The sequence below is a fragment of the Chaetodon trifascialis genome, chromosome 6 (assembly GCF_039877785.1).
Source record: "Chaetodon trifascialis isolate fChaTrf1 chromosome 6, fChaTrf1.hap1, whole genome shotgun sequence".
Lineage (NCBI taxonomy): Eukaryota > Metazoa > Chordata > Actinopteri > Chaetodontiformes > Chaetodontidae > Chaetodon > Chaetodon trifascialis.
Genome location: NC_092061.1, coordinates 24,101,747 through 24,128,939, shown reverse-complemented (window position 1 = coordinate 24,128,939; position 27,193 = coordinate 24,101,747). Strand labels below are relative to the sequence as shown.

At 44.5% G+C, this 27,193-nt stretch overlaps 1 protein-coding gene across 3 annotated transcripts in view; it reads right to left on the bottom strand.

The window, feature by feature from the left end:
• Positions 1 to 12,238, bottom strand: part of kat6a (K(lysine) acetyltransferase 6A) — a 31,942-nt gene extending 19,704 nt beyond the window's left edge. For all 3 annotated transcript variants that reach the window (XM_070963877.1, XM_070963878.1, XM_070963879.1), the window contains exons 1-2: positions 12,115 to 12,238; positions 9,351 to 10,695 (exon numbers count right to left, since the gene is read on the bottom strand). In XM_070963877.1, the coding sequence (XP_070819978.1) occupies positions 9,351 to 10,031 (681 nt within the window). In that variant the 5' untranslated portion in view covers positions 10,032 to 10,695; positions 12,115 to 12,238. The remainder of the gene's footprint in view (positions 1 to 9,350; positions 10,696 to 12,114) is intronic.
• Between the last annotated feature and the right edge of the window lie 14,955 nt (positions 12,239 to 27,193).

Below are 27,193 nucleotides of genomic sequence, written 5' to 3'. Positions count from 1 at the left end.
ACACAAACCACGTCAGCAGGTGTGTGCTCAAGACACAAAACAAACACGCTAAATGATGCACACAAGCACAAACCTACGCTGGGTTTGTGTCCACAAAAACAAAAGGCAGGATAACACTTAACATGTTGTTCTGGCATCAAATAGGAATTGTGTGTCCAATAAAGCTGAAAAATCACATCCCTGAAGCACCACAGGTGCACTTCACACAGGCACAAACACGAGAGGGAGGGGCCATGGGGTGACTCTCCTTGAGAGTTGCTGGAGCCTGGGAGCCCTGAGGGGAAGTGGTAGCTTAGCGCTACCTCAGAGTATACCACATTTTCAGCAACACATTCTGTTTACTGCTGGGTAGTACCCAACAGATATAAATCAGGTTTGCATTACAGTCACAGTTTAACCACAAAACTCTTCACTGAATTGCAAAATAATCAACAGCTCCAGTAACCAGCCGCTTATATGATCACTGGTACAGCCAGTTGTTTCTAGATGACACACAATGGGCTGAATGAAGCTCATCTGTGTGTGATCGAGGAGAGATTTTAGGTTAAATACACCTGCAAGATATGTTTGGTGAAAGGTGGAACGAATGCAAAGTCAATTTTATGACAAAAATCCTGTCATGAAGACAAACCTGTTAATCCTGCTGAGTCTGGCAAGTGATATAGAAGCATCTGCAGCAGTAGCACCAGACTACAGAGCAGCTTCTTTCCTCGGGCTGTGAGACTCGTCAAATCATGGAGGGCCCTGTGATCTCCACCATGCAGAGAACACGCACGGAATCGCACAATTTGATCATAAAAATGGATATACTATTACACGCAGTTTATTTACTATAAAAATAGCTTTCCTTTTATGATTTCTGGTTTTGTGAGGAGCATAAAGAGACACAATCAGCATTTTGTTACACAACCATGTGTCATAGAAAAAATGAATGAACCTTGTTCCTTCAACATTCCACCAAACAAATCTGAGATTCATTTAAAAAGCACCAATCAAGAGAAGAAGAGTGCAAGACCATTTCAAGGCACTGACTATCCCCCGAGTGCAGTATGTTGAAGAGGAAAAAGATGTAACTGTGGCACAGCCTGCCCAGAGCAAGCTGTCCTAAAAACTGAGTGAGGAGAGCACAAGTGATGGCTACTCTGAAGGAGCGACAGGAAAATGGGAGACACTGCATCGAACATCTGTTGGCCCACTGCTTCCACATTCTCAGCTTTATGGCAGAGCGCAAAGGCACAGGCGCACACAAGACATCTGGGCTGGTGTTTTCCAGCAGCAACATGTGAGACAAAGTGGAGGAAGTTTCTTTGATCTGATGACACCAAAGTGGAGCTTTTTGGCCGTCTTACTAAACTTTTATGTTCGGTGTGATTCTCCGCTGCATGTCAGTGCAAACATGGCATGGTAGCAACATGCTGTGGGGATGCTTCTCAGCAGCAGGATGCAGAAGGTAGAGGGCAACAGGACTGCAGCAAGATCTGTAAGAGAACTACCACATGGGACAAGGCACATGCCCAAAAATAAAGCCCGAGCTTGAAAACAACAATGTCCTGGAGGCACAATGCAGACCTCAATCCAACCAAGAACTTGAACACTGCTGTTCACTCCCAGTCTACCTGAAACAGTCTACCTACACTCACAACTCAACTCTAAACCTGACTTGATGAGGATAATTGCTGAGAATTAATTTTTTCGGTCTTTATTCATGCTTAATTCTAATTAATCTGCAGATTTGTTTTAAGTTTGACTTCCTCGTTTTGTGTTCATCAGGGTCAAAAAAGCTTAATTATGCCACCAATTATTCTAAGGCGTAACACAATAAAACAAAAAGAAAAAGCCTGGGGCAGGTGAATGGTTTTCCAGACACAATAAAGCCAAATATTTCAATACTGTGAAACAAGATACACTCAAGGCACTTCAGAATGAAACACCTTTTGTATGAAATACCCTTTAACACACAGAGCTCCCAACATTGCCTGGTTCAAGTATCTGAGTGAAAGAATGATTCTGATGTGTTCACAAAGAAGCACGAGCAGACGTGCATCACACACTCTGTTTCAGAAGCACGTGTTTGCTCTTTGTTGAGACTGTGTCAGCCAGAAGCTCGTTCAATTAATGCAACTTTATGAGCAAGCTGCCGGTCAGTAACACAAGTATGTCATTCTCCTTCTGAGTTCATTTGGCAGAAAGTTAGCCTGTGATAATGTCATATTTTAAGAGGCAGATACTGTAATCATCACATGGCAAACCGCTAACAGAACAACTGAGTTAATCTTTAGGACAGCCACACATGAAATCTTTTCCTCTCCGTCCCCTCACATGTACATTGTTTCTATCACAGCTTAACTTCCATAAAATAAGACAAGATAAAACTTTATTAATCCCACAGTGGGGGAATTACGTTAAACTAATCTGTACATTTTAGAGCATCAGAAATCTTTGGAAACTTTGCAGGAGGCTTACATTTGTGGTCGCAACATGCACTCCAACCCACCGGGGACAATCCCATCATTTTCTTAAAATGGGAAAAACAACAACATGACATTCACTGAAGATGGAGTTACGAGGTTTTCAGCCGGACAACATTGAAAATTCACATAGCTGCAGAGAGCTGGGTAGGCAGCAGGTCCTGGCAGGGAGGAGACAGGGACAAGAGCTTGATTTATTGGGTTCATTTCCTTCTGAGTCAGGCTGCTTCCAACATCCCCACCCCCACCTCCACCCCCCCACCTAACAGCACAGGGCCGGAGAAAGAGAAACAAAAGGTATGGAGTGAGGGAGCAAGGGAAGAAAGAGGTAAACAGAGGGACGGAGGTTGTAAAGAATGAAAAGTGAAGAGAGAGGCAGATTAGCAGGATGCAGAGGAAGACTGAGCCTTAGAGAGGATAAGTGTAAGCATCAGCTCTCTTATATCTGAGACCATTTTACAATCACCCAGGAAAGAAAGATATGAAATGGTGATCATGTGCTGGGTTATCCTACAAGACTCCAAAGCAAGTCACTATCAATCTCCATATGATACCAGTGCACAATGAAAACAGCTATATTGGCCTGCAAAACAGAGTCAGTGGAGAGAAATGGAAGTCAGCAACAGGAAGAAAGAAAAGAGGAGGAGAGCAGCGTGGAAAAAGACAGAGCGAGGACAAAAATAAGAATCCAGAGGGCAAGAGAGCGCGTGGAAATGGAAAGTGTAAAGAAAGAGAAAATCTGCAGCGGCAGTCCTCTGAGCAGCCTGTGTGCAACCAACACCTCAATCATTCCTGACGCTTAACCCCTTCCCCGCTGGACGAGGTCAACTGCTCCCACTGGCCCTGTGAGCGCTCGAGTAAACAGCAGCCGAAAACGAGCGAGCGTCACCTTTCACGCACACACAGACACCTTGTACAGAGAAGCGCGTTACAGTGAGGCTACAGTTACTGGCTGCCACTGTAAATTAATCCCCAACAGATACTAAAAAATGAAAAGCTAATCCTCCCTCCACGACAGGGATATTGGAAAAGCGAAACACAATCCTCAAATTCCTCCTGAGAGCCGTTTTTTCTCCCTGTTTCAGCCTTTTCTACCTCAGCCAGCACTGGCTGCCAGGACTGTTCTTACACCACAGCGCCGCTCTAGAAATTTCTCACAGCGACTGACTGTTTGAGTTAAGTGTCACGGCCGACATTTGACTTGAGACGTGTGTGTGCGTGCATGTGTGCGTGCGTGTGTGTGTGTGTGTGGAGGCGTGCGTATCTATTTTAAGCCTGTGTGGTCATGCTTTGGCATCTGCTCTTTTCTTTTTCCCCAACGTAAGGAGGATTCAGGAACAAAATGTTGTTCTGAGCCAAAAAGACACGCCTTGTGGCAACTGTTAGCAACTAGCTGCAGTGACTGGGTTGACTTGAAATACCATACAAACATGTCTTACTAGATACAGGCTCCTCTACAAATACACGCCTATACACAAGCGGGCAGGTGAAGGGGCCCATGCCAGACCGAGATGACAAACCTACCTGTGCTTTATGGATCACTTAAGCACAACATTGTCAAACACAATCCATATCATCTGAAGCATTGTGCTCCAGTTCTTGTTTTCATATGGCTGAAATTAATACTTGGGGCAAGTACAGGAAGATAATAGGTTATAGAAAACAACCAGTGGTGGCCCCGTTTCCCCTTTATAAACTGGCTTCTGTTATCCACAGACAGAGGACATGAGAGAGAGACAGGAAGGAGAGAACAATGGAGGAAGGACGAAAGGAGAAGAAGAAATGATGGAGGAGGGGAGAAAGGATAAAAGGCAGTAGGAGAAAAGAGAAAAAGGGAAAAGCGTTGCTGTTGTCCTTGTCTCAAGTCAAGGATCTCATTAACATGGGAACCCAATTTCAGCAGCCCCCCTCCACCACCACACTTCCCTTTTGGCTGCACCCACCTCAAACACAAACGCATTGATCACTTTTACAGGACATACTCTGCCAGCAGAGCAACACACAAACACGCACGCACTTGTTTCAAAAGTCATTAGATGCACTAAGTGCTCGCAGCCATGAGACACGCCTTGACATAGTTTCGTCCAATTTTCATATAACAGCACGCCAACATGCATGCATGGATGTTTAAGCGACATCAGCTGACTGAAATCCCTGCAGCCCCGCTTGCCTGGAAATGAACTGGTCTACATTTCCTTGACAGTCTGAGGAAGACCCTGTGTTGTGCCAACATGCCCTCCCTTCAGCCAAGCATCACCCTCCATTAAAAATGGAGGTTAGCCAGGGAGCACAAAGCTAAATCACTGCATCAAACGGAGCGGGCCTGGCAGCGCTCCAGCCGTCACTTCCACAGCTGCTCAACACATTGGCTCTATTTGCGGGGTGGTGAGGTTAGCCATACGCAAGGCCTCACACGGCTACACTTCCCGTGCCAAATGACATTCACATCACAGTCACTGGTGAGCTCGAGGTAACTGCTCCCTCCTGGGCTCTGACACTGCTGCTAATGCAGTTTCTATAGACTGGGGGCTAGCAGTGTCTGTTCCTGGTTGCTCTTCTGCAGCCAGCAGGGTCAAACTGAAACGCCTTCACCGAAAAGACAAATGATGGCTGAGGCTGCACACTGGCGAAGCTTTGGCACTGTTTATGCACACTGTCCAGCATCTGTTTTGCATGTGACACAGACCTTTATCATAATTATGTCAAAAGACAGATGAAAACTGTTGAGAGTGAGGTCTGCGGATTATCTTTAGCAGCTTGAGTAAAAACACATTGCTTAAACCACAAACGAAATTCTACTCCTGATGATTGTATTTGGGGTGGCAGCAGACCTTGGATTAAAATATCACAAAAAATGCACAAATGGCAAGATACCACTAAAGTTAAAGAGGAAAATATGTTCAGTGTGATTTGTGTGAACTGGCCCTTTTAACAAAATGAATGCTCAACAGTTTTTTTTACATTTCTCCCCTGGTGTGTACCGCTGACTGTCAAACAAGAACTGGGTCTGTGGTAGCAGCGCAGCACAATGTTAAAGCTGGTGCCATCAGACAGTGGAAAAAAACCTTTTCAACTTTAGGCACTAATAATAGGTCAACTGAGGCCTCAGCGCTGGCAAAATGGAAACTGCCAAGGAAATGGAGGCAGAAATAAAGATGTTTTCAACTCTTCCTTTAAGAAAATAAATGGCCCAAAAACAACTACAAAAGTTGACAATAGAGTCAAGTGAGACCATTTCATGGCACCCAACTTAGTCATTTTCCCAGCATTGCTGTGGTGTAGCACTAACCCTGAGAATGTTTCCACCCGTCCAGCGAGCGAACACACAAAATCATCTCCTGTGACTACACATGATGTAGCAGCAACGGGGGATGGGAAGGCGAGAGAGAGAAAATGACGAAGAGGCAGGTTGCACCCAAGGCACATAATCGATGTCCAAGTGGCGATACATGCATGATGTCTTCACCTTGAGCAAACATGAGCAGAGGTAATATGTGTGATGTTACAGGGAGGTGGGGGTCGTTCCAATACCGGGTAAGTGGAATGAATTACAGCTGATAAATATATCTATTATGGTTCATAGTAAGAGTTGCCTAATGTAGCAGCTCGACATCCACGACCAGCAGAGCAAACATTAGCTGTAGGATGCCCCTCTGTTAAGGGGTCAGTGGGACGTTTTGGAGGGAAATCAGCGCGAGCATAACACCATGTACGAGCCGAAAATGTGACCGTGTGTGCGTGTGTGTGTGTGTGTGTGTGTGTGTGTGTGTGGTGTCCACGAGTCACTTTTTTCACACGTCCTCACGGTGACACTGCACGTCCACATCGAGAACTCTGGTTCACCCCGCTACAGCTGTTGAGGAGAGGGCAACCACGGGGCAGGGATATTGCTCTCGCTTATTATGACGGGATGAACATCTCACTCACACACAACTCCATACCCACGCGGATACACACACACAAAAGCTCAGCGTCAAGCCCATCCCACCTAATAGCCATAGCCTCATACTGCTAACGGGCGCTCAGGGAGGTAATGAGGTTTGCCATCTATATATCCATGACCCCTGGTTGACTTCACTCCCCCATTCACCTCCCCCTTCATGACCTGGCAATGGTACCCTATTAGGGTGAGACGGGGGAGACAGAAATAGGGTCTGGGATCCCGTTTGAATGGAGCGCTCTGACACAAACACCAGCGCGTTGAGTACACAAATCTCCCAGCAAATGGGGTCACAGCCAGTGCTGAGCCATTTGTTTTGATTTTCCTCCACCCCCCCTTACCTTCACTCACACACTCTGACACTCATAACTGTTAGCAATCATGCAGGGCGATATGGCAATGATGCATCAGTGGAAGAGTGGGGGAATGGAAGAGAGTGATCGTGCACCACCCGACTCTGTCTTTCGTGTGCAGTTACTATCTCTTAGACACAGACTAACATATACATCAACAACACACCAACAACCACTCGTAAGACGCTTGTGATAGAGCAACAATACGGTTGCGTTCTCTGGAGAGATATATGAAGGAAACATCGCAGGAAGAAGAGTAAACGGGCTTGTGTGAATGCCAGACACAAATGTTAACTTCCTCACTGCTGCAGCAGCTTCTCCATGCCCCATCTAGCCAGAGTCACGAACACCAAAACACCCCTATTCACATTCACACATTCATAATCTTTGACAGATGAATAATGTCACTGATGCAACAGGGTACCATTTTTCTCAAAAAGCAAAACTGCTTGTGTTAAAATTCACTTTCTGCCAGTGTCGAGTTTGAATTTGCAGGATCTGGTAGAGCTTATTGGTGCAATATGAAGTTCCGTCAAAAAAGAATTCACCTGCACAGAAACACTGTCTTCACATGACATGTTAATTCATTTGCCTGTGTTTTCATTTGGCTCTGTGAGGCAGAGCAGCAGGCTGATCAGCAGCTGAGTCAGAGAGAAAGAGGAGGTTGATCTCTGTGCGTCTTAAGAGGCGGGCCATCCACAGCCAAGCAGGTCACTGTGTTAGGCAGACCCCATGTGACTCCAGCCTGCTCTCTAGGCTAATCCTGCTTTGTGTGTGTGTATGAGCGCCCTTACCCGGACCTTCTGTGGCTGCACGGCTACACACACACACACACCCACATAGGGGCCAGATAAAGCCAGGAGCCAGTCAAAATAGTGTTTTGGGTCCGGCTAGTGTCTTCCAGATCTACTGGTTGTCTGAAAGACATATGACCCAACAACGGGCCACTAGCCTGGCACACAGTGTGTAGCTCTAATGAGTTTAGTTACAAGCTGGCTGTTGGAATGCATGTTTGCATATCTGTGGGCATCTGAAGTAGAGGATTTGTGACATGTGAACTGTGTGTGGTCTCGTGTGAGTATGCCCTCAGTTTGTGTTTATGTCTGTGTACGTCACATTCTATGTTTCTTTCTTTGCATGCAGTTATATGCTTTTTTGTTTTTTGTATGTGTGCGTGCGTGTGTGTACACATATCTGTAGCCCTTAGAAGAAGAGGGTAACAGCCGGCTGCTCTCTCTGATCAGGTTACAAAAGTGGGTGTGTTCCCGCTCTCCTCTGTCGCCTGCATGTCTGCCTCTCCCTCTCCCTCGCTTTCTTCTCCCTCTGTGTCTCTGCCTCTCTCTCCCTTTCTGGTTACAGAGGCCTGGAGCTTGCGTCATTCCGGCCTCTTCCTCTGGCACCACAACAGACCACCTCTCTCTCACTTGTCTGTGTTCCCCCCGTTCCCTCTCTTCCTTTCTTCCTCCTATCTCCTGACAGCTCCAGACAGGGAGCAGCCCTGCAGCTGGTCCACACTCCCAGCAGGAGGCTGGGAGCCATGTGACTCTCCCCCCTGACCTCTTCCTCCACCTCCTCTCCTGAACACTGGCCCACCAGCCACCCACCCAGCATCACTCCAGTATTGCTCACCTGGACCACAGCTCTCACACACACACACACACACACACACACACACACACACACACACACACACACACACACACACACACACACACACACACACACACACACACACACACACACACACACACACACACACCTGGAATTCTGTCACTCACACAGTCACTCAACAAAGCGATGTAACACTGACCAACTGGTCAAAGTCTTTCTAACACGTCCTCTAACAGGTCTGCTCAGTACACATTGAAAATGTCTTTAAGAAAAAACACTGCAGTTTGTGGGAAGATGCTCAATCTGGCATCTGCCTGATCTTACAAATACTCTTCTCAGCCACTTCTAAAATAACTGCAATATGCGATCTGGGGTAAACCACTATACCATATGCGGGATGAAAACTCACGACTAATATTCACAGTCAAAGGCCTTACTGAGCTGCAGTAATTACAACCTTGTAGGCCATGACCAAGTTGCAGAAGCAGAGAAAATGCAGCACAAACATCTTGGGAAGTGCCAGTTGATAGATATGGACAATTCTGAATGTGTAGCAGCGGTTATGTAAGTGGGATGTGTGTTGTATGGATTGCAGAAGGACCCAGAGAAAGTGTGTTCTCTTCTATTCACTGATCACTTTTCATCAGTTCAAATTTCTTGATTTCTTGTCACAATTGCCTCACCTAATGTTGTTTCACAACGATATTAGTGATCAGACACATGTAACGTCAATAGAACAAAGTGCTTTACATACATTTCTCTTTTTATACGTATTGCATTTATATAAAACTTTTTCTACCAACAGTGCTCAACAATGTCCAAACAGTAGATGTCACATCCTTCTGACCAATAAAGCCCATAATAAATGTGACCAGGTGTTTACAATTTAATGAATTTCATCCACATGTGTTAAGTCTGAGGTGTGTGTACATCGTTTGGTATGTTTATTTGTTGTAGAGGTATGTGCAGTGACAATACCTTGTCTTTCTCATGGGGCAACAACCGGACAGGTGGCAGTGATTCCAGAGACACCGTCCCGGTCCCGTCATCCAGGGAGCTGCTACGGCTGACGAGCTGGAACAGTGGACCCTGCTTGGCCACGCGTCCATGGGCCACGGCCCTCTTCAGGGCCACCCTCAGCTGCTGGTGGAAGAGGCCGGGCCCCATGGAGCCGCTGCCTGACAAGTAGGCTGCCACATCAGCCTGGCACTTGAGAAAGCGTTCAATGTTCTTTAAGGTGGAGCCGCCAGGCTCATGGAGCCCCTCCAGCGCCCTCTTGATCAACTTGTTCCAGTCAAGTCCCGGTTTCTTCCCTGAATGGGAGTGAGAGCTGCTACCGCCACCACCACCACTGCTGCTGCTGCTGCCTCCTCCTCCACCACCACCAGAGCTGCCACTACTTTTGGCCTTGGGCAGAGCCAAGCGCCCAGGGTTGTCGGGGTCCTTATAGGAGTTGAGGCCTTTGTTGGTGACCTTAAGGATGGTACCATCCTTGACACTAAGCTCCAACTGTTCCAGAACTGTTTTGCGGTCCAGGCCATGGGACATTGAGACAGCATTGCAAATGCGCTCCTCTGACGGTCGCTGCTTCTGCTTCTTCACCTTCTTGATGGCCTCCAGGATCCATTGGGTGTACATTGGGTTGGCCAGTTTCACCATGGCTGCGGTCTGAGTGGGTGCGGGGGCCCCAAGGCCTTACCGAAATGACCACGCACAAAAAACAGGGACTGTAAGCCAAGGAAACACCTGGCCTGCGCCGTAGCGCCGCGGCCTCCTCCTCTTTGCCCTCTGCCTGCTTACTATCCCTTGTCCTGGGGTCGCACAGAGAGTCCCTCAGAAGCTGAGTATGAGCAGCACGGTAATGAGCAGCTGACCATAGCACAAACCCCAAGACAACCCCCTACCCAATAAAATGCAGTGTACCCACCACCCACTCCAAGCCAGGTGAAAGTCCCTGGCAAGAAGCAGGTGGAGTGGAGGAAGTAGCAGGTGTATTAGCAACTTAAACTCCCACAGTGGACAAGTCAGGGTAGAATAGATGTGGTCAACAAAAGGGGCTTTCACAAAAATGTGGTGTTTCCTACTCTGCCTGTCACAAAATATTTGTTTCAACAATAAAGGTGAGGGCAACACAGTAAATCTGTTTTCTGTGAAGTATAAAATTCCGGAAGATTTTTCCTGCATCCACGCTTCCTTGTCTGTAGTTGTTCTCTCTTCCAGCAGTCTGGGCCTCTCAGCTCTGGGACGGAACAGATATCTCACCCCAGGGAGCAGCCAGGGCTGATCACCTTCATGCCTATTACACTTCGGTAGCTGAGGAACCCTGCACAAAAAGAGAAATTAACACACAGACAGAGGTCAGCAAAACCTGGCAGAGAAAAGTGAAATTTTGTTTGATAATGCAGGACAAAATATGGCAAAAAAGTTGCCTTTAACAGATGATGAATTGAGAAAATGAGATTCAGATAACCCGCTAGAGGGTAACACATCTTTTAAGACAACACTGGAACACTACCATGTGGCTGCACACAGAGACATAAACAAAGCCATGCATCCCCTCAGAAGGCACCATGAGGTTTAGCCACGCATTAATCACAAAACTGGAAATAAGGACGAGGAGCATTCATTCTGCTGATGCATGTTACCGCTTAACAGCTATCATTTTTGTAAACAATCTCTGCCAAAACCAAAGTCAGACTCACACAAAAACTGTCAACGAAAAAGCCTGTTCACAGCCTCTAGTAACCACTGGAAATAGCATTTAATGATGAAAATGATGAAATATGAAAAGAGTAAACATCAACCCTAAAACTGCACGAGCAAGTTGACCACTGGGCTGGGAGAGTTGCTAACGTAAACATGATGCAGTCAAAACACAGACTGTTAGCAAACATTAGCTGAGAGGCTAGCTAAAAGTCGCAGCTGAGTCAATTGTCGCATTGCCAAACAGTTTATTGCGGCGCAGTTTACTGTCGCTGATATGATATTAGGCAGCTAAGAATTTGACAACAAGCCTTCCCGCTAACAGCTGTTGTTTAGCAAGCTAACGTTAGAAGCTAGCCAAGCTGCTAACGTTACGATTATGTTACTAACGTTACTGCTAACCCCAAACGTAAACAGCATGAAACGAGAGGTTAGCCAGCGCTCCGGCTCAAAAACACAACATTTTCCCCTTCGTCCAATGTTTCAGACATTACGAACCTTCACACCGCAGCAAACACAACGAATAATCTCCTCTTGAATGTCATTCAGATATTAACGTGAGATCGCGGCCTTGTAAAAGGCACAATGCAACTTGCAGACGGCCATCTCGGCTAGCGGGCAAGTGCAAAAGAAGATATCATAGCCGCGGATTCTGCAGTGCTCCATGCTCTGCGGCCTCCTTCTCAGTCGTCGCTATGGGCGAGGAGCCTCTGCCCGCTTAGACGCGTCCCTACAAGCGGTCCCCACCTCGCTTACTTCCTCCCTCCATCAACCGCCCTCCCACGTAAACGCTACAGCCTGCGGTGCGGTGAAGACAAGGCCGCTGGAGCGGGGTAGCTAGGCCTCGGCTCCCCCCTCCATGCCCCCCACCCACCTCCGCGATCATCATCCCTCCGTACCCCTCTCTCCCTCTACCTCTCGCGGTTCCCCAGAAAGCCCGAGCTGGTCCGGTTCTGGTTTACGAGGGAAGCTCGGGTAAAGCTGACCGTGGAAAAAAAATCTCATGCCCCCCGCCATTCCGGCTTCCGCTGCTACTCACCGGAATTTCGTGTCGAGCCGCCGAGGAGAAGGTGCCAAAACCGTGCGAAACGGAGACAACAACAAGCCTAAAAATGCAGCCACAGACCAGGGGTTCTAGAGCCGACGCCATCTTTGAGTGAAACAGGAGCACGGCTGGTGGGGGAGGGGGGAACACTGAACCGTCAGGCAGGGCCAAGGGACCGTCTGCATGGTGCGAGGCGAAGATCCAGGGGAAGAAAAATTCACTGCAAGGCGCGGGGGGCGGCGGCGTTGTGCTGTTGCTATGAGAGGGGTGTGGATATTGCTGGAGCACATGAAATGGAAGAAAGGGACAGATGGTGGTGGTGTTGGAGGAAGAAAAAAAAATAAAAAGAGAGGATAGGTGTACTTGCATTCTCTGCCATACTACAGCCACATAGAGGGAGATACAAGGGAGCGTCTGCATTTTGCCTAGCAGTTATAAAAAAAAATAATAAAAAAAATCAAAGCCAATGAGCGTGCCTTAACGTTAGAGGGTATTTAAAGATCAAAGTGAGACAGCCCTCCACACTGCAGTCTATTGTAGAAGCTGTGTGTTTGTTAAGATGAAGATGGGAAGCGAACCACACAGATCCAGTCTCCAGAGATGATCAGATGTTGCTGTGTAGCTATCTGGAGTATTACCGTACATGATAAAGCATGTTATTATCTGTCTATGCAGAGTAGTTTACTGATGCATTGCTCATCAGACTGTGAAACAGTATTATCTTCCCACCAAAGAAAATTATTATGTAAACTGTCTGCAGTCGATCCACGTTGTTACATTTCATTAAATGACAGCTGAGTCTAACACCTTTTCCTTATAATTTATGTTTGGAGAAAGGAGGGTGTTTTTTTCTTTCTCCTTTTTTTTTTTAGAGCTCTCAGTGCAACATAAATTACAGCATCTGGTGACAGATGGAAGCAACATAATGTAAAAGGTATCACTCTCAGTGCATTTGAACGTGTAGTGTGCTCACTTTCAAAGTAATTTGCACAGAATATGTGCTCATTATGGAATACATTTAGGCCTAATTTGTAGAAAATATTCAAAACTACAATGTTAAAAGTGAATCTCTTAATCATGCTCAGAACACAAAGCCTTCTGCAAAAGGATTTAAAAAGTATCACAAATTACCACCATAATATATGAATTTGCCTTGGGGGAGTTCAGAGCGACTTAAGTAAAGCCTTCTTCTTATCCTGAAAAACAACAATCAATAGAGGAAAACTGATTTTGCAGCTTCAATTTCATGATCATATGATACAGAGGCACTTGTGTCAGAAATCTGGCAGCAATCTCCCTTTTCTATTACAGGTTAATGCTGAAAGCTCCCTGGGTGGAAATTAAATTATCTGCAGCTTTGTGTAAAATGATGTGTACAGCAGTCCTCAGAGACGGATTATAAAGTGTCTTATAGGGAGCAATTAGACCTGAGGTTTTCCCATGTTAGAGGTGTCTTGTGAGAGGGTGAACTGCTGTCAGCACAGTGGTGATCAAATAAAACCGGTAAGGTCACGCTTTACTTGCTGTTTGTCTTGCACTTCTTCAGGGACAGATAAATCACATTCCAACGACAAGGCACTAATTATAATTAACGCTAGTGTTATTACACAGATAAATAGTGTGAAGCGTTAACACATGAACGGCTATTAGGGCGCCTCCTGAGGACTCACATATTACATTAGTGTGTACAGTGGGCCAGCTAACAGATGGACAATCAGGAGAAGCTCTATCATTCCTGGCCATTAATAAATAATGCTCTGTGCCATAATCCACTGCAGAGGCCATGTTCGCCAATACACAACAACAGAAACAAACTAACCTGGGCATGAGGGTGGGGGAGCAGAGACTCATTTCACTGTCATTGTAATAAGATCCTGTTAATTTCTATTCAGAAAAATGAAGGCCGAATCACAAGATGAAGACTTTTACTTTATTCCACATGAGTGCTGTCATCTTCTTTAGTAATTGGAGGAATGAGGGCAGGCATGTAAAGGAGGATGCATTCACTTAATCTTCATTTACACACATCTTTATTGGAGTTTACCTTTTATAAGATGTTAGAAAGCGTTAAGGGATGACTACTACAGCTTTCCTGATTGTGTACAATATAAAAGTCATGTATGCTGTATAAAAGTATTTTCAAATAGTCAAATGATAAGTTGATTAATTGATTAGCTGATTGAAGGAAAAATAATGCATAGCAACTCTGCTAATTGCTAAACTGTTTAAAGGAATGGTTTTCCATTTTGGAGAGGTGCTTATTTGCTCTCTTGCAGAAAGTTAGATGAGAATATCACCCTCGTGTCTTGTGTAAATATGAACTACAGACAGCAGCTGGTTAGCATAGCTCAGCATTAACACTGGAAAAGGGGAAACATCTGACCCGGCTCTGTCCAAAGTTAGCAAATTCTGCCTACCAGCACCCCCAAAGCTCACTGATCAAGAAAGCTCACTAATCAAGACATTATATACGTTTAATGCTTATTGTTTTACTTGTCCTTTTAACACTTCAGATTTTGTGCAGTCTAAAAAAAATGATATAATGTGTTAATTAGTGAGCTTTAGAGGCGTTGGCAGCTGCATTTTATTTCCTTCAAACAAAGCCCTTCTAGCTGTTTGCCTGTTTCCAGTCTTTATGCTAAGATAACCACCTACTGGCTCCATCTCCATATTTAACAGACAATTATGTGTTATCAAGCTCCACATCTAAAGACAGCAAATAAGTATCAAAATCTTGAACTACTGCTACTGTCAATTTATTAAGGAAAAATGTCAAATGTGATGATTTTTCTCGATGTAAATTAAATTATAGATCAATCAATGATAAAAACAATAGCTATATGCATCCCTTATTTGCATTTATGTTTAAAATGTAACATTTTTGGCTAAGACTAGTGGACTTTTCACTAATCACTGCTACACTGCACACAGGAAAACTGTACATGTCAGTGTCTGTTTTAAAACATTGCTTTCTGAAACATGAACAGTTTCTGGTCATCTATGTGGTTGTAAATGTATTGCATTGGGTAAAAAAGTGGCCCTCACCCACAAATGGATGTTTTGGTATGAGAGCCATGGCCTGTATTCTATCTTTGGTGAAGAAAAGGAGACAAGTAATCCGTAGCTTCCTTTCATCCCCTTAATCCCTCCTTTTTTAATTTCTATTCTCTGAGCATCCACCTGCTAGGGGCCCTGAGCCCCAAGCAAGCTGCACCAGTGTCCACCTGCCCCCTGCAACCCTCCCCTCTCCAACACACACACACACACACACACACACACACACACACACACACACACACACACACACACACACACACACACACACACACACACACACACACATCCTGTCCACCTGATGCACAGCAGCACCTCCTGCTCTCCAGGCCTGCTGTCGGGCCTGCTGGCTCTTGCTCTGCTCCACTTCTTCCTGCCTCCGGTTTAAAGGCTGGACCTTTGCCAAGCCAAATAAACTTACGGCATCCCTTTCAGTCTAAAAAAAAAACATTTCATGCTACAATTACCATGCTTGTTTTGTTGATGTTGCTGTTGTTTTTTGTTTCCAGATATTTAATTGTGAGGTGGCCCATTTCCACACAGCCTATGAATAGGTTCTGCTGGTGTTTTGGTTCTACGTCCCTTTGAAGTTACATGTCAGATCCCCTATTGTGAAATGTACTTAAAATAGGATCTGATTGATTGCCTGTTTAGGTTCAGTAAATGAGGATGTTTACATATTGAACCCAGCTGAGGACATTTTCCAATTAAACAAGGCCACTTGACACATGACTAATTAATATTAACCCATACTGAATCCTTGGCAGCTTTGGCTGCCTCTGTATAGTGGAAATGCCAGGTGGACATTGGGTGAATTGATGACAAATGAAGAATAAGACATAATCAAATGGAAGTCTGGAAGTGACTCAGCTGAAAGGAAAAACGGGAAATGCATCCTCTCTAGCCTTTTACTTTGTCAACATAAAATAAGGAAATCTGAATGTTGAGTGCAGCTGTGAGTAAGTCGCAGTGCCACCACCCGTGCAGACCTCATTTCTGAGTTCCTGTTTTTTTGGGTGATGACTGGAGTGCTGCGCTCAGATAGCCAGGCAGTGTCCAGGACTGCTTTTTTTGTCCGTGTGAAACTAGCAAGCTTCCTGCTGTGGCTGGCTGGCTGCCAAGTCCCCAGACCCCAAACCAACCACTCCCCCCTCAACTCAAACTCAAACTCCAACTCCAAACCCCTCCCATCCTGAAAAGAGCTGAAACATACAACGGAAATTTCCAGGGCCTGTCCGCCCAAGAGCGTGCCCCCACCCGTCCAGTGACCCCCACCACCACCCAAACCCCTCCTCCCACCCTCCCTCCCCGCTCCCTCCCCGCCTTGAATCCAAAGGGACAGAGAGCAGCTGGAAGGTGAAGTGCAGCCTGTTGGTGCTGAGCTGAAAGTCAAGCCAGACACCTCTCACGCTCCTTCCAGCTCCTCCTGTCTGAAATCTTCCTGAAAACATCACCTCCTTCACTTGAACCCAGAAGTGCTTAAGAGTGCCGCAGAGTACACTTGTACACCAGACATAAGTGGTGGAGAGACAGGGAGGAAAATGCAGAGAACTACTCTGTTTGACAAATCAATGGTCCTGCTGTGGTTAACAGTTGTTTTAAGTGTAACTACATTTCAAGCAGGGGCCTCCAACAAGGCCATTAACATGCACAAATAGCTCCGACTTTAACAATATTAAGTACAGCAGAAGAGGAACTAGTCACAATGATCAATAGTGCTGAAGCAGGAAAATCCTTGACACATTTATTTTAGTTTTCTTACTTTCAGAGGCGGGATTCAAGGTGGCTTTATTTAATCAGGTAGTCACACTGAGAGCAAGATTTCAAGCAAGACCTGAGAACAAGAAACTTTCATCGTCAGACAAACGAGCAAGCAACATGCAAGAACAGCACGTCTAATGCCAGACAACTGACAGTCAAGTGACAACATATTAGCAGTAAAACTGCTCACAAGAGTCATAAGGAAACATCAGAGAGTGAACCTGTCAAATGCAGCTTGAGGGCAGTTTGCAGTTCATTCCATCTATAAGGTCCATAGTACTCTAAAGTAGGTGTGAAAAGAGTGCGTACATATGGAATATCTAAGGTGTAAGGTGAGGTAGTCTGGAAGATTCAACAGCAGAGCCTTTTCTAAATATGATGACAATGAGTAAAGGAAGTCCATCCAGCTTTGTGACGTCTCTAGAATGTATCTGTAATCAAAGGCAGATATGTAAAATATGAACAGTGAAAGGACTATTTCAGAATGTTGAGAAGTAAACTTTGCTTTCTTGCTGAGAGATAGATGAGGAAGTTCAGTCTCATGTGCTCGGTGTAAATATGTAGCTGGTGCCAACAGTCAGTTATCTCAGCTTACCATAACCTATCAACACCTCTAAAGCTCACTAATTAACATGTTATATTACGTTCATTTAATGCATACCAAAGCCAAACTATAAAAACTACAATTTGCTGTTTTAAGGGGGTTGTATGCTGTCCTCTTTTATTAGCTAGCACCAGTAACTTTCTGGAGTCTCCACTATTTGCCTGACAACTAGTCCTGGTCAGGAATAGTCAAACACATTACCCTCCAGAAAATGGAACACTCTTGTTTTTCCACACTTCTTGAATGGATTAATCATTATGATATAATATGTTAATTAGTAAGGTCTGGTGGCGCTGCTTAGCAGATTTTGTTGCAAAGAGCCAGGCTAGCTGTCTGCAGTCTTTCTGCACCGGCTGCTCGCTCCAGCTGCACAGACATGAGTGTGGCAACTGATGGCAAGAATGTGAATAAGTCTACTTCCCAAAATCTTGAAATATCCCTTTTATTCTACACAGAGAGCCTTGTTCTATTTTAAAGCTAACAATTGATGGCAAAGTGCTTATCAGGAAGAATAATGTTAGTTATGAATAAGATAAATAGAAATGGATCAAGAGTAGAACCTCATGGCCAAATGATGGAGAGACGGCTTGAATTATCAGCCACAAGTTTTCCCTGAAAGACAAGGATGGAACCAAATGTATAGGATGTCATCTAGACTTAAAGACTATGATTTGTTTAAGGAATAGTTTGACATCTTGGGAAACACGCTGATAGGCTTTCTTGCTGAGAGTTAGATGGCATTGACAGCACTGTCATGTCTGTCTGTCTGAAGCTACCGCCAGTGGCCACTTACCTTAGCATAGCATACACACTGGAAACAGGGAAACAGCTAGCACGGGTCTGCCCAACAGTTACAAAATTCAAATACCAACTCTTCTACAGCTCAGTAATTAACATGTTTTATCTTGCATTTTTAATCTGTACTATTTCAAGTCTTAATGCTAAGCTAAGCAAACTGTAATATTATTCAATATTATTATTATTATTATTAAATATAAAACTTTCCTTTGTGTAGAATAAGAATGGATGTGATCTTTTTTTCATTTTGCATTGTTGGATTTCAGGTTCCTTCTCTTTCACATCTTCCTGCTTCATTACATCATTTTTCCATATATTTTTTGTCGGCCTGATCACATACGCATAGGCAGAAAAAAACAAAACAAAACACCAACAAACCAGGCAAGTCTAGACAGTGAAAAAGAAAGAAGGGTGTGTACACAGAATCAAAAATCTGTACTCAATGCAGTGAAAGTGGAAACAATAAAAGAAAGGAGGATAATTCAAAGACTGTGATGGCCATGGCCTTGACTTCTGACTTCTAGAGGTTTGTTGTGTTCACGCTGTCTTAAACAGCATCAGTGCGCTTCTTCTTAAGAGAGAAAAAGTTCATCTATGACTTAACAACTGCTCCACAGAGGTTTGTTTGCTTTCACACAACAAACAGCAACTATATCACATGATGCCTTGTTGGGCTGTTTGGTATCCAGACCTCCCACATTACAGGCTCCTTCCCAAGTGCAAGCCTCAGAGTCTTGGGGTATGGCAGCCCTGTTTGCAGAGCAGGATGCACCACAGACAACAATGCTGCCTCAAATACTCTCTCACACACACACATTCCTGTGGGCCTGTTGGTGGTGGGGGGACTTAACCTCTGGAGCTCAGCAGGCTTTGTCTACTTCTCCCCCACCTCCGTCCCTCCAACTACAGGCTACCCCCACCTTTTTTGCCAAGCGTTCACTTGCACAACAAGCTTTTCTCACACCAGAAACAGAACATGAAGGACCTTCTTAATCAATTCCATTAAGAGTCAGGAGTGAGATTTATGGAAAAAAGGACATGTTGGTTAATGGAGGGGTTAATGCAAATGCTGTGATTCTTTAATTTCATCAATATGAGCCATGCACTACATATTAAAATCCATTCAGTTCACAGTCATTTATATTAATGATAGCACTTTCAGATTACTGCGGGGTAATGGGGGGCAAGAAAGTGTACATTCCCATGAATGATGAGTCCTCCACAGTCGTCCTAAATTGCATTACAGAGGCAGTAATGATCTGTGTGTTATTATGTAAACTGTGGTGAATCAGTTATTCATTCAATATGGTCCCTAATTGAATTATTAAATTCTTGCCTGTGTAAAGATATGCATGTTTGTCTCCCCCCTGTGCTAGCAAGAGGCACCAGATGGAGCATGTTATGTAATCACATCGATGTAAATTAAAACACAGATTATCCTGAGAGACCTGTAACCGAGTGACACGCATACACATCACTGGAGGTGACAAATACCTTCAGTCCTATGGGATAACAGTATCTAGCCCAGGTGACAGTGACAGAGGGCTCGCCCTGTTTTTCATATGGAGGAAGACAACAGAAACTGCTGCTGAGAGTGATGATGATATCACGTCTCATCCATTCAGGCTTTCCACATGCTCTTCTTCTCCTGCCTGGAAGTCTACAGGGATGGAGTGGAAGGTAAACTTGTGCCCAATAAGTTCTCAGCCTTTTTATATATGAGATACATTTCAACCACTTTATTGGCAGACATAAATCTTAAATAAATTGCTCGAGTGCCTGAATAGAGCCTCATCTAGCTCCTAGTGAGGCTTTATCCTCTCACTTTTGTTATTCTTTGTATATTTTTTTAAATTCATATTTTTTCTTGTAATTCTAATTATTATTTGTATTGCACACAACAAAGTCTCACTCACTGTACATGAAACCTTGTGTTTTGCTGCACATATTGTGACAAATCATTCATCTCTTTTTCACCACCACTTAACTGTTTATTTCTCTGTATAAGGGAATAAAGTCATGTTAAAACATAAATGTAATTTTCAGCTCTGACAGGAACAAGTAACAGCCAGGCCACACGGAGTCTGCCACAGAGCTTCAGTGCCAATGAACTTCCCTCTTTGAGGTCATCAGTGCATGTAACTCAACTTAACCCCGCCATGGCAGACACACCAGCCTGGCCCCGAGGCTGTGAGTCCTTCCCTGACCCACAGAATCACAACATCCCCTTTTACTGCAGCAGGGCCTGGAAGTCATCACTGATACTGGCAACACACAGGGAGCTCTGAGGTCATCAATAATGACTCCATTTACTTAACACCGACCCAAACACCTGCTCATTTATCATGGCTGACACATGTCAGCCTGGCCCATTTCTCACTGAGGAGCCAGCCAGCCACTGCAGATCTTGATCAGGTCACCTCCGGCTCTGTGAGGGCTTTAGTGAGTAGATTAATAAGCAGAAAACACACAAGGTTAAGTGCAAATAGTTACACATGACTGGCTTTTTATTGCACAATCCCGGATGCTGCCAAAGTGTGTGCATGGATGTTAAAAATTCAAAATACCTTGATTGTACTCAGTAGATTACTGGTTCTGGTTGCACTTGGCGGGCAGCTTGTGCACTGATTATTTTAACATTTCCAGGATTGTGTCCAATAAAAACATCATTCCCTGCCACGGTGTGTGTAAAAGTCTGTCTTATAGGAGCTCCATGCTGCATGAAGTTTCTGCTTTTCACTACAATGTCTTAGGAGAAAGCTACTGAACTGTCACACTCTGCTGTCTACACTTATCTACAGTTGGGTGACAAATCAAAGGAAAAACGTGAGTAAATAAGTGAAGACACACAGTGAATGCAGCAGATTCCATACAGGGTGAATGGTTTGATTTTGCAGTTACCAGAACTTAACCCAACTGAACACCCATGGAGAATAAGGGAATAAGTTCCACAGACATGGAGGATCTATGAGAAGGAGCACTGAAGCTGCTCTGGAGGCTGGTTGTGGACTAACACTTGATCAAAACTGACATTATAAAATATAGTTTTTTCTTTCTTTAGTCGTGACATGTCACATTAAATATGTCTCATTTACATGTTATGATGGCAAACTCATTCACTTACATAACTGTGACTCATGTAATCTGTGGAACCAAACGTCTAAATGCAGGTTGTCATCAGGTGACGTCTGGCACTAACACACAAAGCTTTGAGAGACTGTTTCAGTATCTTGCCTTTCCAGACGCCGTGCGTCTCTCTGGATAACGCTCAGACCTGACTGTCAACAGTCCTTGCAGGGACTATTTCTTGGGTAAAAATTTGTTTCAATTAAAACTGCACACAGTGAGACCTTAACAAGACTGAAGGTGTACAGTCATGCTAAATGCTAAACCCTGATGTTTAGCAGGTGTAAAGGTGTAATTTTACAGAGCCTCGGAGTTCTCATAGAGAAGACAAAAAATATCCAGACCACATTTCACTAAATTCAGCGCTCGAATGCTATTGCTAGCATGTGAGGTACAACTTGTTCCCACCTTTTTGCTGAATTTATGTGCATGAGATACAATTCCTTTCCATGTTTTGGTTATTTTTTAAGATAAGTGTATACAGAGAACCAGTGCAACAGGGTGCTTTTATTTTTTTCCCAACCTACGTTACATGAGACCACTTGCGTATGTCGAAAACCTCAACTGCATGTGATGGCTACAATAGCGCCTCTGTCGGTCTCACAGGTAGTGTATAGGTCCTGGTTCAGCATTCACTGGGAGGCTCCTGGGCCCAGTTCTGTGATCCAGATTCACCAAAATCAGTGAATAAAGCTATAAAGTTGAGTTTTTATGCAGTTATCAGGCAGGCCTGGCCCCCAGAAACTCTGGCAGCGACTATCATTTTTCCAACCTAATTCTTGTCTCATTTGCAGTCTGACAAACAGTGAATTCATCAAATTCAATGTCCCACATCGCTCATGTGCTTTCCTCATATGGAAGTGGGCGTGTTTTCATCTACAACAGGGTGGGAAAATCATTGCTCTCTCATAGATCTGGCTCTCTGTTTACACATTTATGCACACAAATGAACCAAAATATGGGAACAGACTGTATCTCGTGCACATGCAATAACATTTGAAACGCTCAGTGTAGTAAAACTTGGCCTCAATGTATATTTTTTTGTCTCTGTATGGCACCTCCTGAGCTCTGTTAGTGCTGCACACAAAGTACAGCTGAGGCTGATGGGAATGTCATTGCGTTACAGGTTTTATAGATAGAGGTCACAGATCATAAAGTCATCACCCTGCCGGTGTCATGACAGACCAACATTGGCGTTTTTAACTGCTAGCATGTTGAAATAATATTCAGCATATTCATTATTAGTGATCATATCAGCAATCAGTGTATCTTCTGTATGTATCAGTAGCTACATCTGTTCCAGAGTGATATCTTATATTCCTTTAAATGACTAAATAAACATACAGCATATCTTTTTTTATTGCTTTGTGAACTGCATCATACTTTTTGCTTTACCAGAGCTGAGTTTATAGCACTACTTAAGCTAAATCTCCGAGGGCCCTTTGCAGAACAAGCATTAGCTGCCTTCAGTGCCCTTCAGCTCGATGCTCACACAGTTGAACACAGAGTTGAAGACAGAGCTTCTCTTCAGGGATTTCTTCAAGAAACAGCCTTAGTTCTTGTCTTCCAGTTGCCATGGCAGGCTGCCTCCTTTCTCTGGAGACACCGTGTCGATGATGTTGGCTCAGTTGACTCCTCCGTCCAGAACAAGTGTGTCTCAGACGGACAAAAATGTTAAGAATATCGAACATTTAGGATTTTCGTGTGTTGCTTTTAGTGTAGCTTTTCTGCTCCTTAACAGGGACGGGGCTTTTCTCAGCAGAGGGGAGGGAACCACTCATGACAGGTCACCAGTCCTCCACACAGTTACACAACACACAGAAAAAAAGGCGTAGCTCACATCCACACCCACAGGGAATGCATGTTTCTGGAATGCAGAGGAAACTCATATGAACTTGGGGGAAACATGATCAGATTCACGCTCAGCTGGACATCTTTGACATTAGGCAGGAGTTTCAACTTCCAGCCAAGTGTTGTGCAGCTTCCATGTGTCTGTGTGGATATAAAATGGGTAATGATGACAAAACTGCTGACACAGCACACAAATCCTGCTGGAATGTACCCAGTTATATACAAATATACAAGCACTTATGGCGATGGCTTGTTTTTAAGAGAAAAGACGGGATGAACTGCAAACACAGCCATTAAATCGTAGATGTCTTTTCCTCATTATGGTGTCTGCAACTACGGTGTCAAATGACTCAAAAGTCTTTCTTGATATTCTGGAAATGTTTTTGGAAGAAAGACAGAGATTTATAGATTCTCTATTTTTTCATAGTGAATTCATGGTTTTATCCAGTAAAGTTGATTTCTTGTGTGAAACATTTGCAGTCCAACTTCCACACCATCAAACTTTTGGGATAAATTCAAAGTTTCCTGCAGCACTGACACTCAACATTAATCTGATTCCTCAGGATGAGTAAATGTGTTGGGAAGCGCTAACAATGAAGCAGACACTGCTTTTCCTCAGCTGAAGAGACACTGTCCCACATTGTATCAGTCAAGAGTACATCGAGTTTGGACATGCCCAGACATTTTGGAGGTTTGTACAGGTATGCTAACCGGGCAGCTCTCTGTGTCTTGTGGAACACAGCACACTCCACACTGACGGCAGTGTTTGCCCTCGGTCCTGCAGTTTTTCTTCGACACACTCTGTGTGTCTTCAGATACACCGTATGACTGCTCCTGCATTTACAAACATCTGTCTGTGTTCTTGTTTTTCTGTAACGCACCCATTGATGAATGTATCTGCAAGAAGTGTTCTTTCCAAACTGTTGTATGTTCCCATTTTAAAGATTGAATCACGCACATCATTTTCCCGATAACCTCTTTCATCTGCAGCGCTGTAAGTCAGACTACCAACAGTGTCATTATGACCTGTGTCAAAAACTCCTGCTCACCATAAATCCAGTTGCTTGACACAAACAGGATGTTCGTAGTTGTGTCCTTTTCCCTCCTCTGGCCTCACTCGGCATGTGGTCACAGATAAAGCAGAGACCTGGAGACAGTGACAGCACTAACATGAAGCTGCTGACACACCAGGAGCTATCTGCTTATGTGCAGCACAATGTCTCAAGAGGATATCACCCAATCCAAATGAAGGAATGTCTGAAGAATGATGTTCATCCCTTTGTTCAAGTTCCACACATCTGGAGACTCTGCAGCTGTTCCAGAGGCTCCAGGTGAACCGACACCTTACTCTGAGACACGTGGTGCTTTTTTCCTTCAATCGGAGCAGTTTGTTTTTCTCACAGCAAATTCACAAACTGCACGGCTGTGACTTAAACGAGGCGAAGAAGGACCAAAATAAATGAATCACAAGCAGCATTTTATGCATTCTCCTTCTCAAAACCTGCCACTTGCATTACCCACAATGCCATTTGACTGTCGACAGTTTGGTGTTATGCTGCTAGCCTTGAGAGGACTACTTCACACCCCCAGATATTTTTTCATTTTCGAACACTGACTCAAGTGACATTTCTTGACTAAACCTGACTTTTCTAAAGAGATTGCCACTTTATTCCCAAAATAAAAAGAACTTATTGAAAAACTTGTTGAAACATTGGACATGTCCTCATGCTGTGTGACAATCTTTCACGACCTTGTTGAAAACCTAAAGGATTGTGCTTTATTAAGCTGGAAAACTATTATTACTACCGTACTATTATGCTGCTAATGATGAGACAGCCAGTGTTGCCTGAAACAAAATGATTGATAACTGAATGGTTCCAGTACAGCAACAGCACTGAAAGTGTGGATGTGCCCACTGCTTGCATGACAACCATCACATTCCCTGTAAACTACGTAGCATTTGAAAATGAACCCTTAAAATCCACCAAACACCTTGTCTGCTGTGTGTGAGTGTGCTGCGTGTAGAGCCAGCTGCAGCTGTAGTGTGCAGCCACACTGGGACAGAAAACCAAACTGAGAGTAGCTCGAGGGTCTCTTGTTGTTGTCCTGCCTTTGTTTGTTGCCCTCCTCCTGCTGTCCTTAGCTCCATAGGAGAGCTGTGCAGGGCTTAGAGAGCGCGCCTCTGAGCATCAATAATAGAGGGCTCACAGCATCGAGCGCAGAAAGGGCCGAGGCAGCGGGACAACTTAATACCATTCAGCCACTAATTAACTAATTGAAAGACGAAAGTCTCTAAATCTGGAAGTACAAATAACTGATTATGCCTCTGTGTCTGTACAGAAAGTGCTCATCAGTTTTAAAATGAGGCGTAAAATCAAGTATACAGTGAGTGTGAAATCTTGTGGCTCTGCCCCATATTTGTCAATGAGATCAACGCTCTCTTATTACTGACAGCAACAAGAGCCCATAAAGACTAGATTTATTGTTCTCTTTAACTCTTTTATGTCTGCAGGAATTGGATGGGTCGTAGGTGGTGAGTCGAGCCCATAAGGTCAATCACATGAAGCTGTAAAATGAGATGTAACCCACATTCATAAGGGCCTTGAGTAAAAGAAGACAGGGGGAAGAGGGAAAAGATATAGAGCAGGGGAGCTTCAGTCGAAAGAAATGGACTCCATCTTTGTAAGTCCTCCTCTCCAGCTGTCAGCCCGCTCCCTGTCCCATGGGGGGTTGCCACGGTGACAGGAGGCCACATGTCTTGGGGGCGTCGTTTTGGTCAAAGGACCCCATTGTTCTTGTGTTAAGCCGTCTTCACTATGCCCGTCTGCCAGGGACAGGGGCTTCAGCTTCACACCCCTCTCTCACTCACTCACTCACACACACACTCTTTCTCTCTCCCAGACACAAAACACACCCCACACCCACTTATATAGAGGTGCAGCAGTTTGGCTGTACACAAGAAAAGATCCTGTTCACAAGTACACTGCCAGTTACAAGTTTTACAATCAGACAGGGGAAAGACGTGTTGTCACATCACAGGCACATGATGCTGTGGAGGACAGAAAAATAAAAAAAAAAGAAGCAAACACACACACGCCTGAAGTGATTGTGCGACAAAAACCCATTTGACAGAAATGAATGCACGTTCATCCACTGCATTATTTCCCCTCCTACAGATAACATCCGTTCCTGTGACTTCTCTCATCCCCTCATATTGATCGACAGTTGAATACGCTGCAGCTCCTCAGGTCCACCACCAGATGGCACAGTAGTCCTGCTGCGTCAACCCAGAACGATATTAGCGGCTGCACAATTCTGTCCATTTGTCTTCCAGTGGGAATACAGAGGAGACCTTGGCACACGGAGCCAGAAACCTCTGGTGTCCTTCAGCCAAGTGACTCTGACTTGATGTAAAAGGAGGGAGTCAATTACCCAGTGATGGATAGATTACAGCCATGCATCATTCTGGGAGCCAATTTTCCTATGTGAACTGAATTTGAAACTCAATTTGTTACTGCTCCCTCCGTTCCTCTCTGACAGATGGATGAAGCCAGCAAAGAGGAGCCGATTTGAATCTGTGACTGGTGGAATCTGAGGTTAGAGGTCAATTTACTTCCAGCCATTTGGCTGTGTTCGAAATGTAGATCGGAATGGTAATTTCTGTGGCGATGCATGCAGTTATGGCAAAAGGTTGTGGTTTATGCGAAAGGAAAGCTGCTGTACTTGAACTCAACTGACCACACAGCTGGAACATCACATTTGTGGAGATAGTGGCTGTTTAATTATCTGGATGAATCTCTTTCTAGTGACTCTGAATCATCTGGTTAAATAAACACAATTTGATCTAATGAGGCATCTTTACATGCAACTAAAGCATTT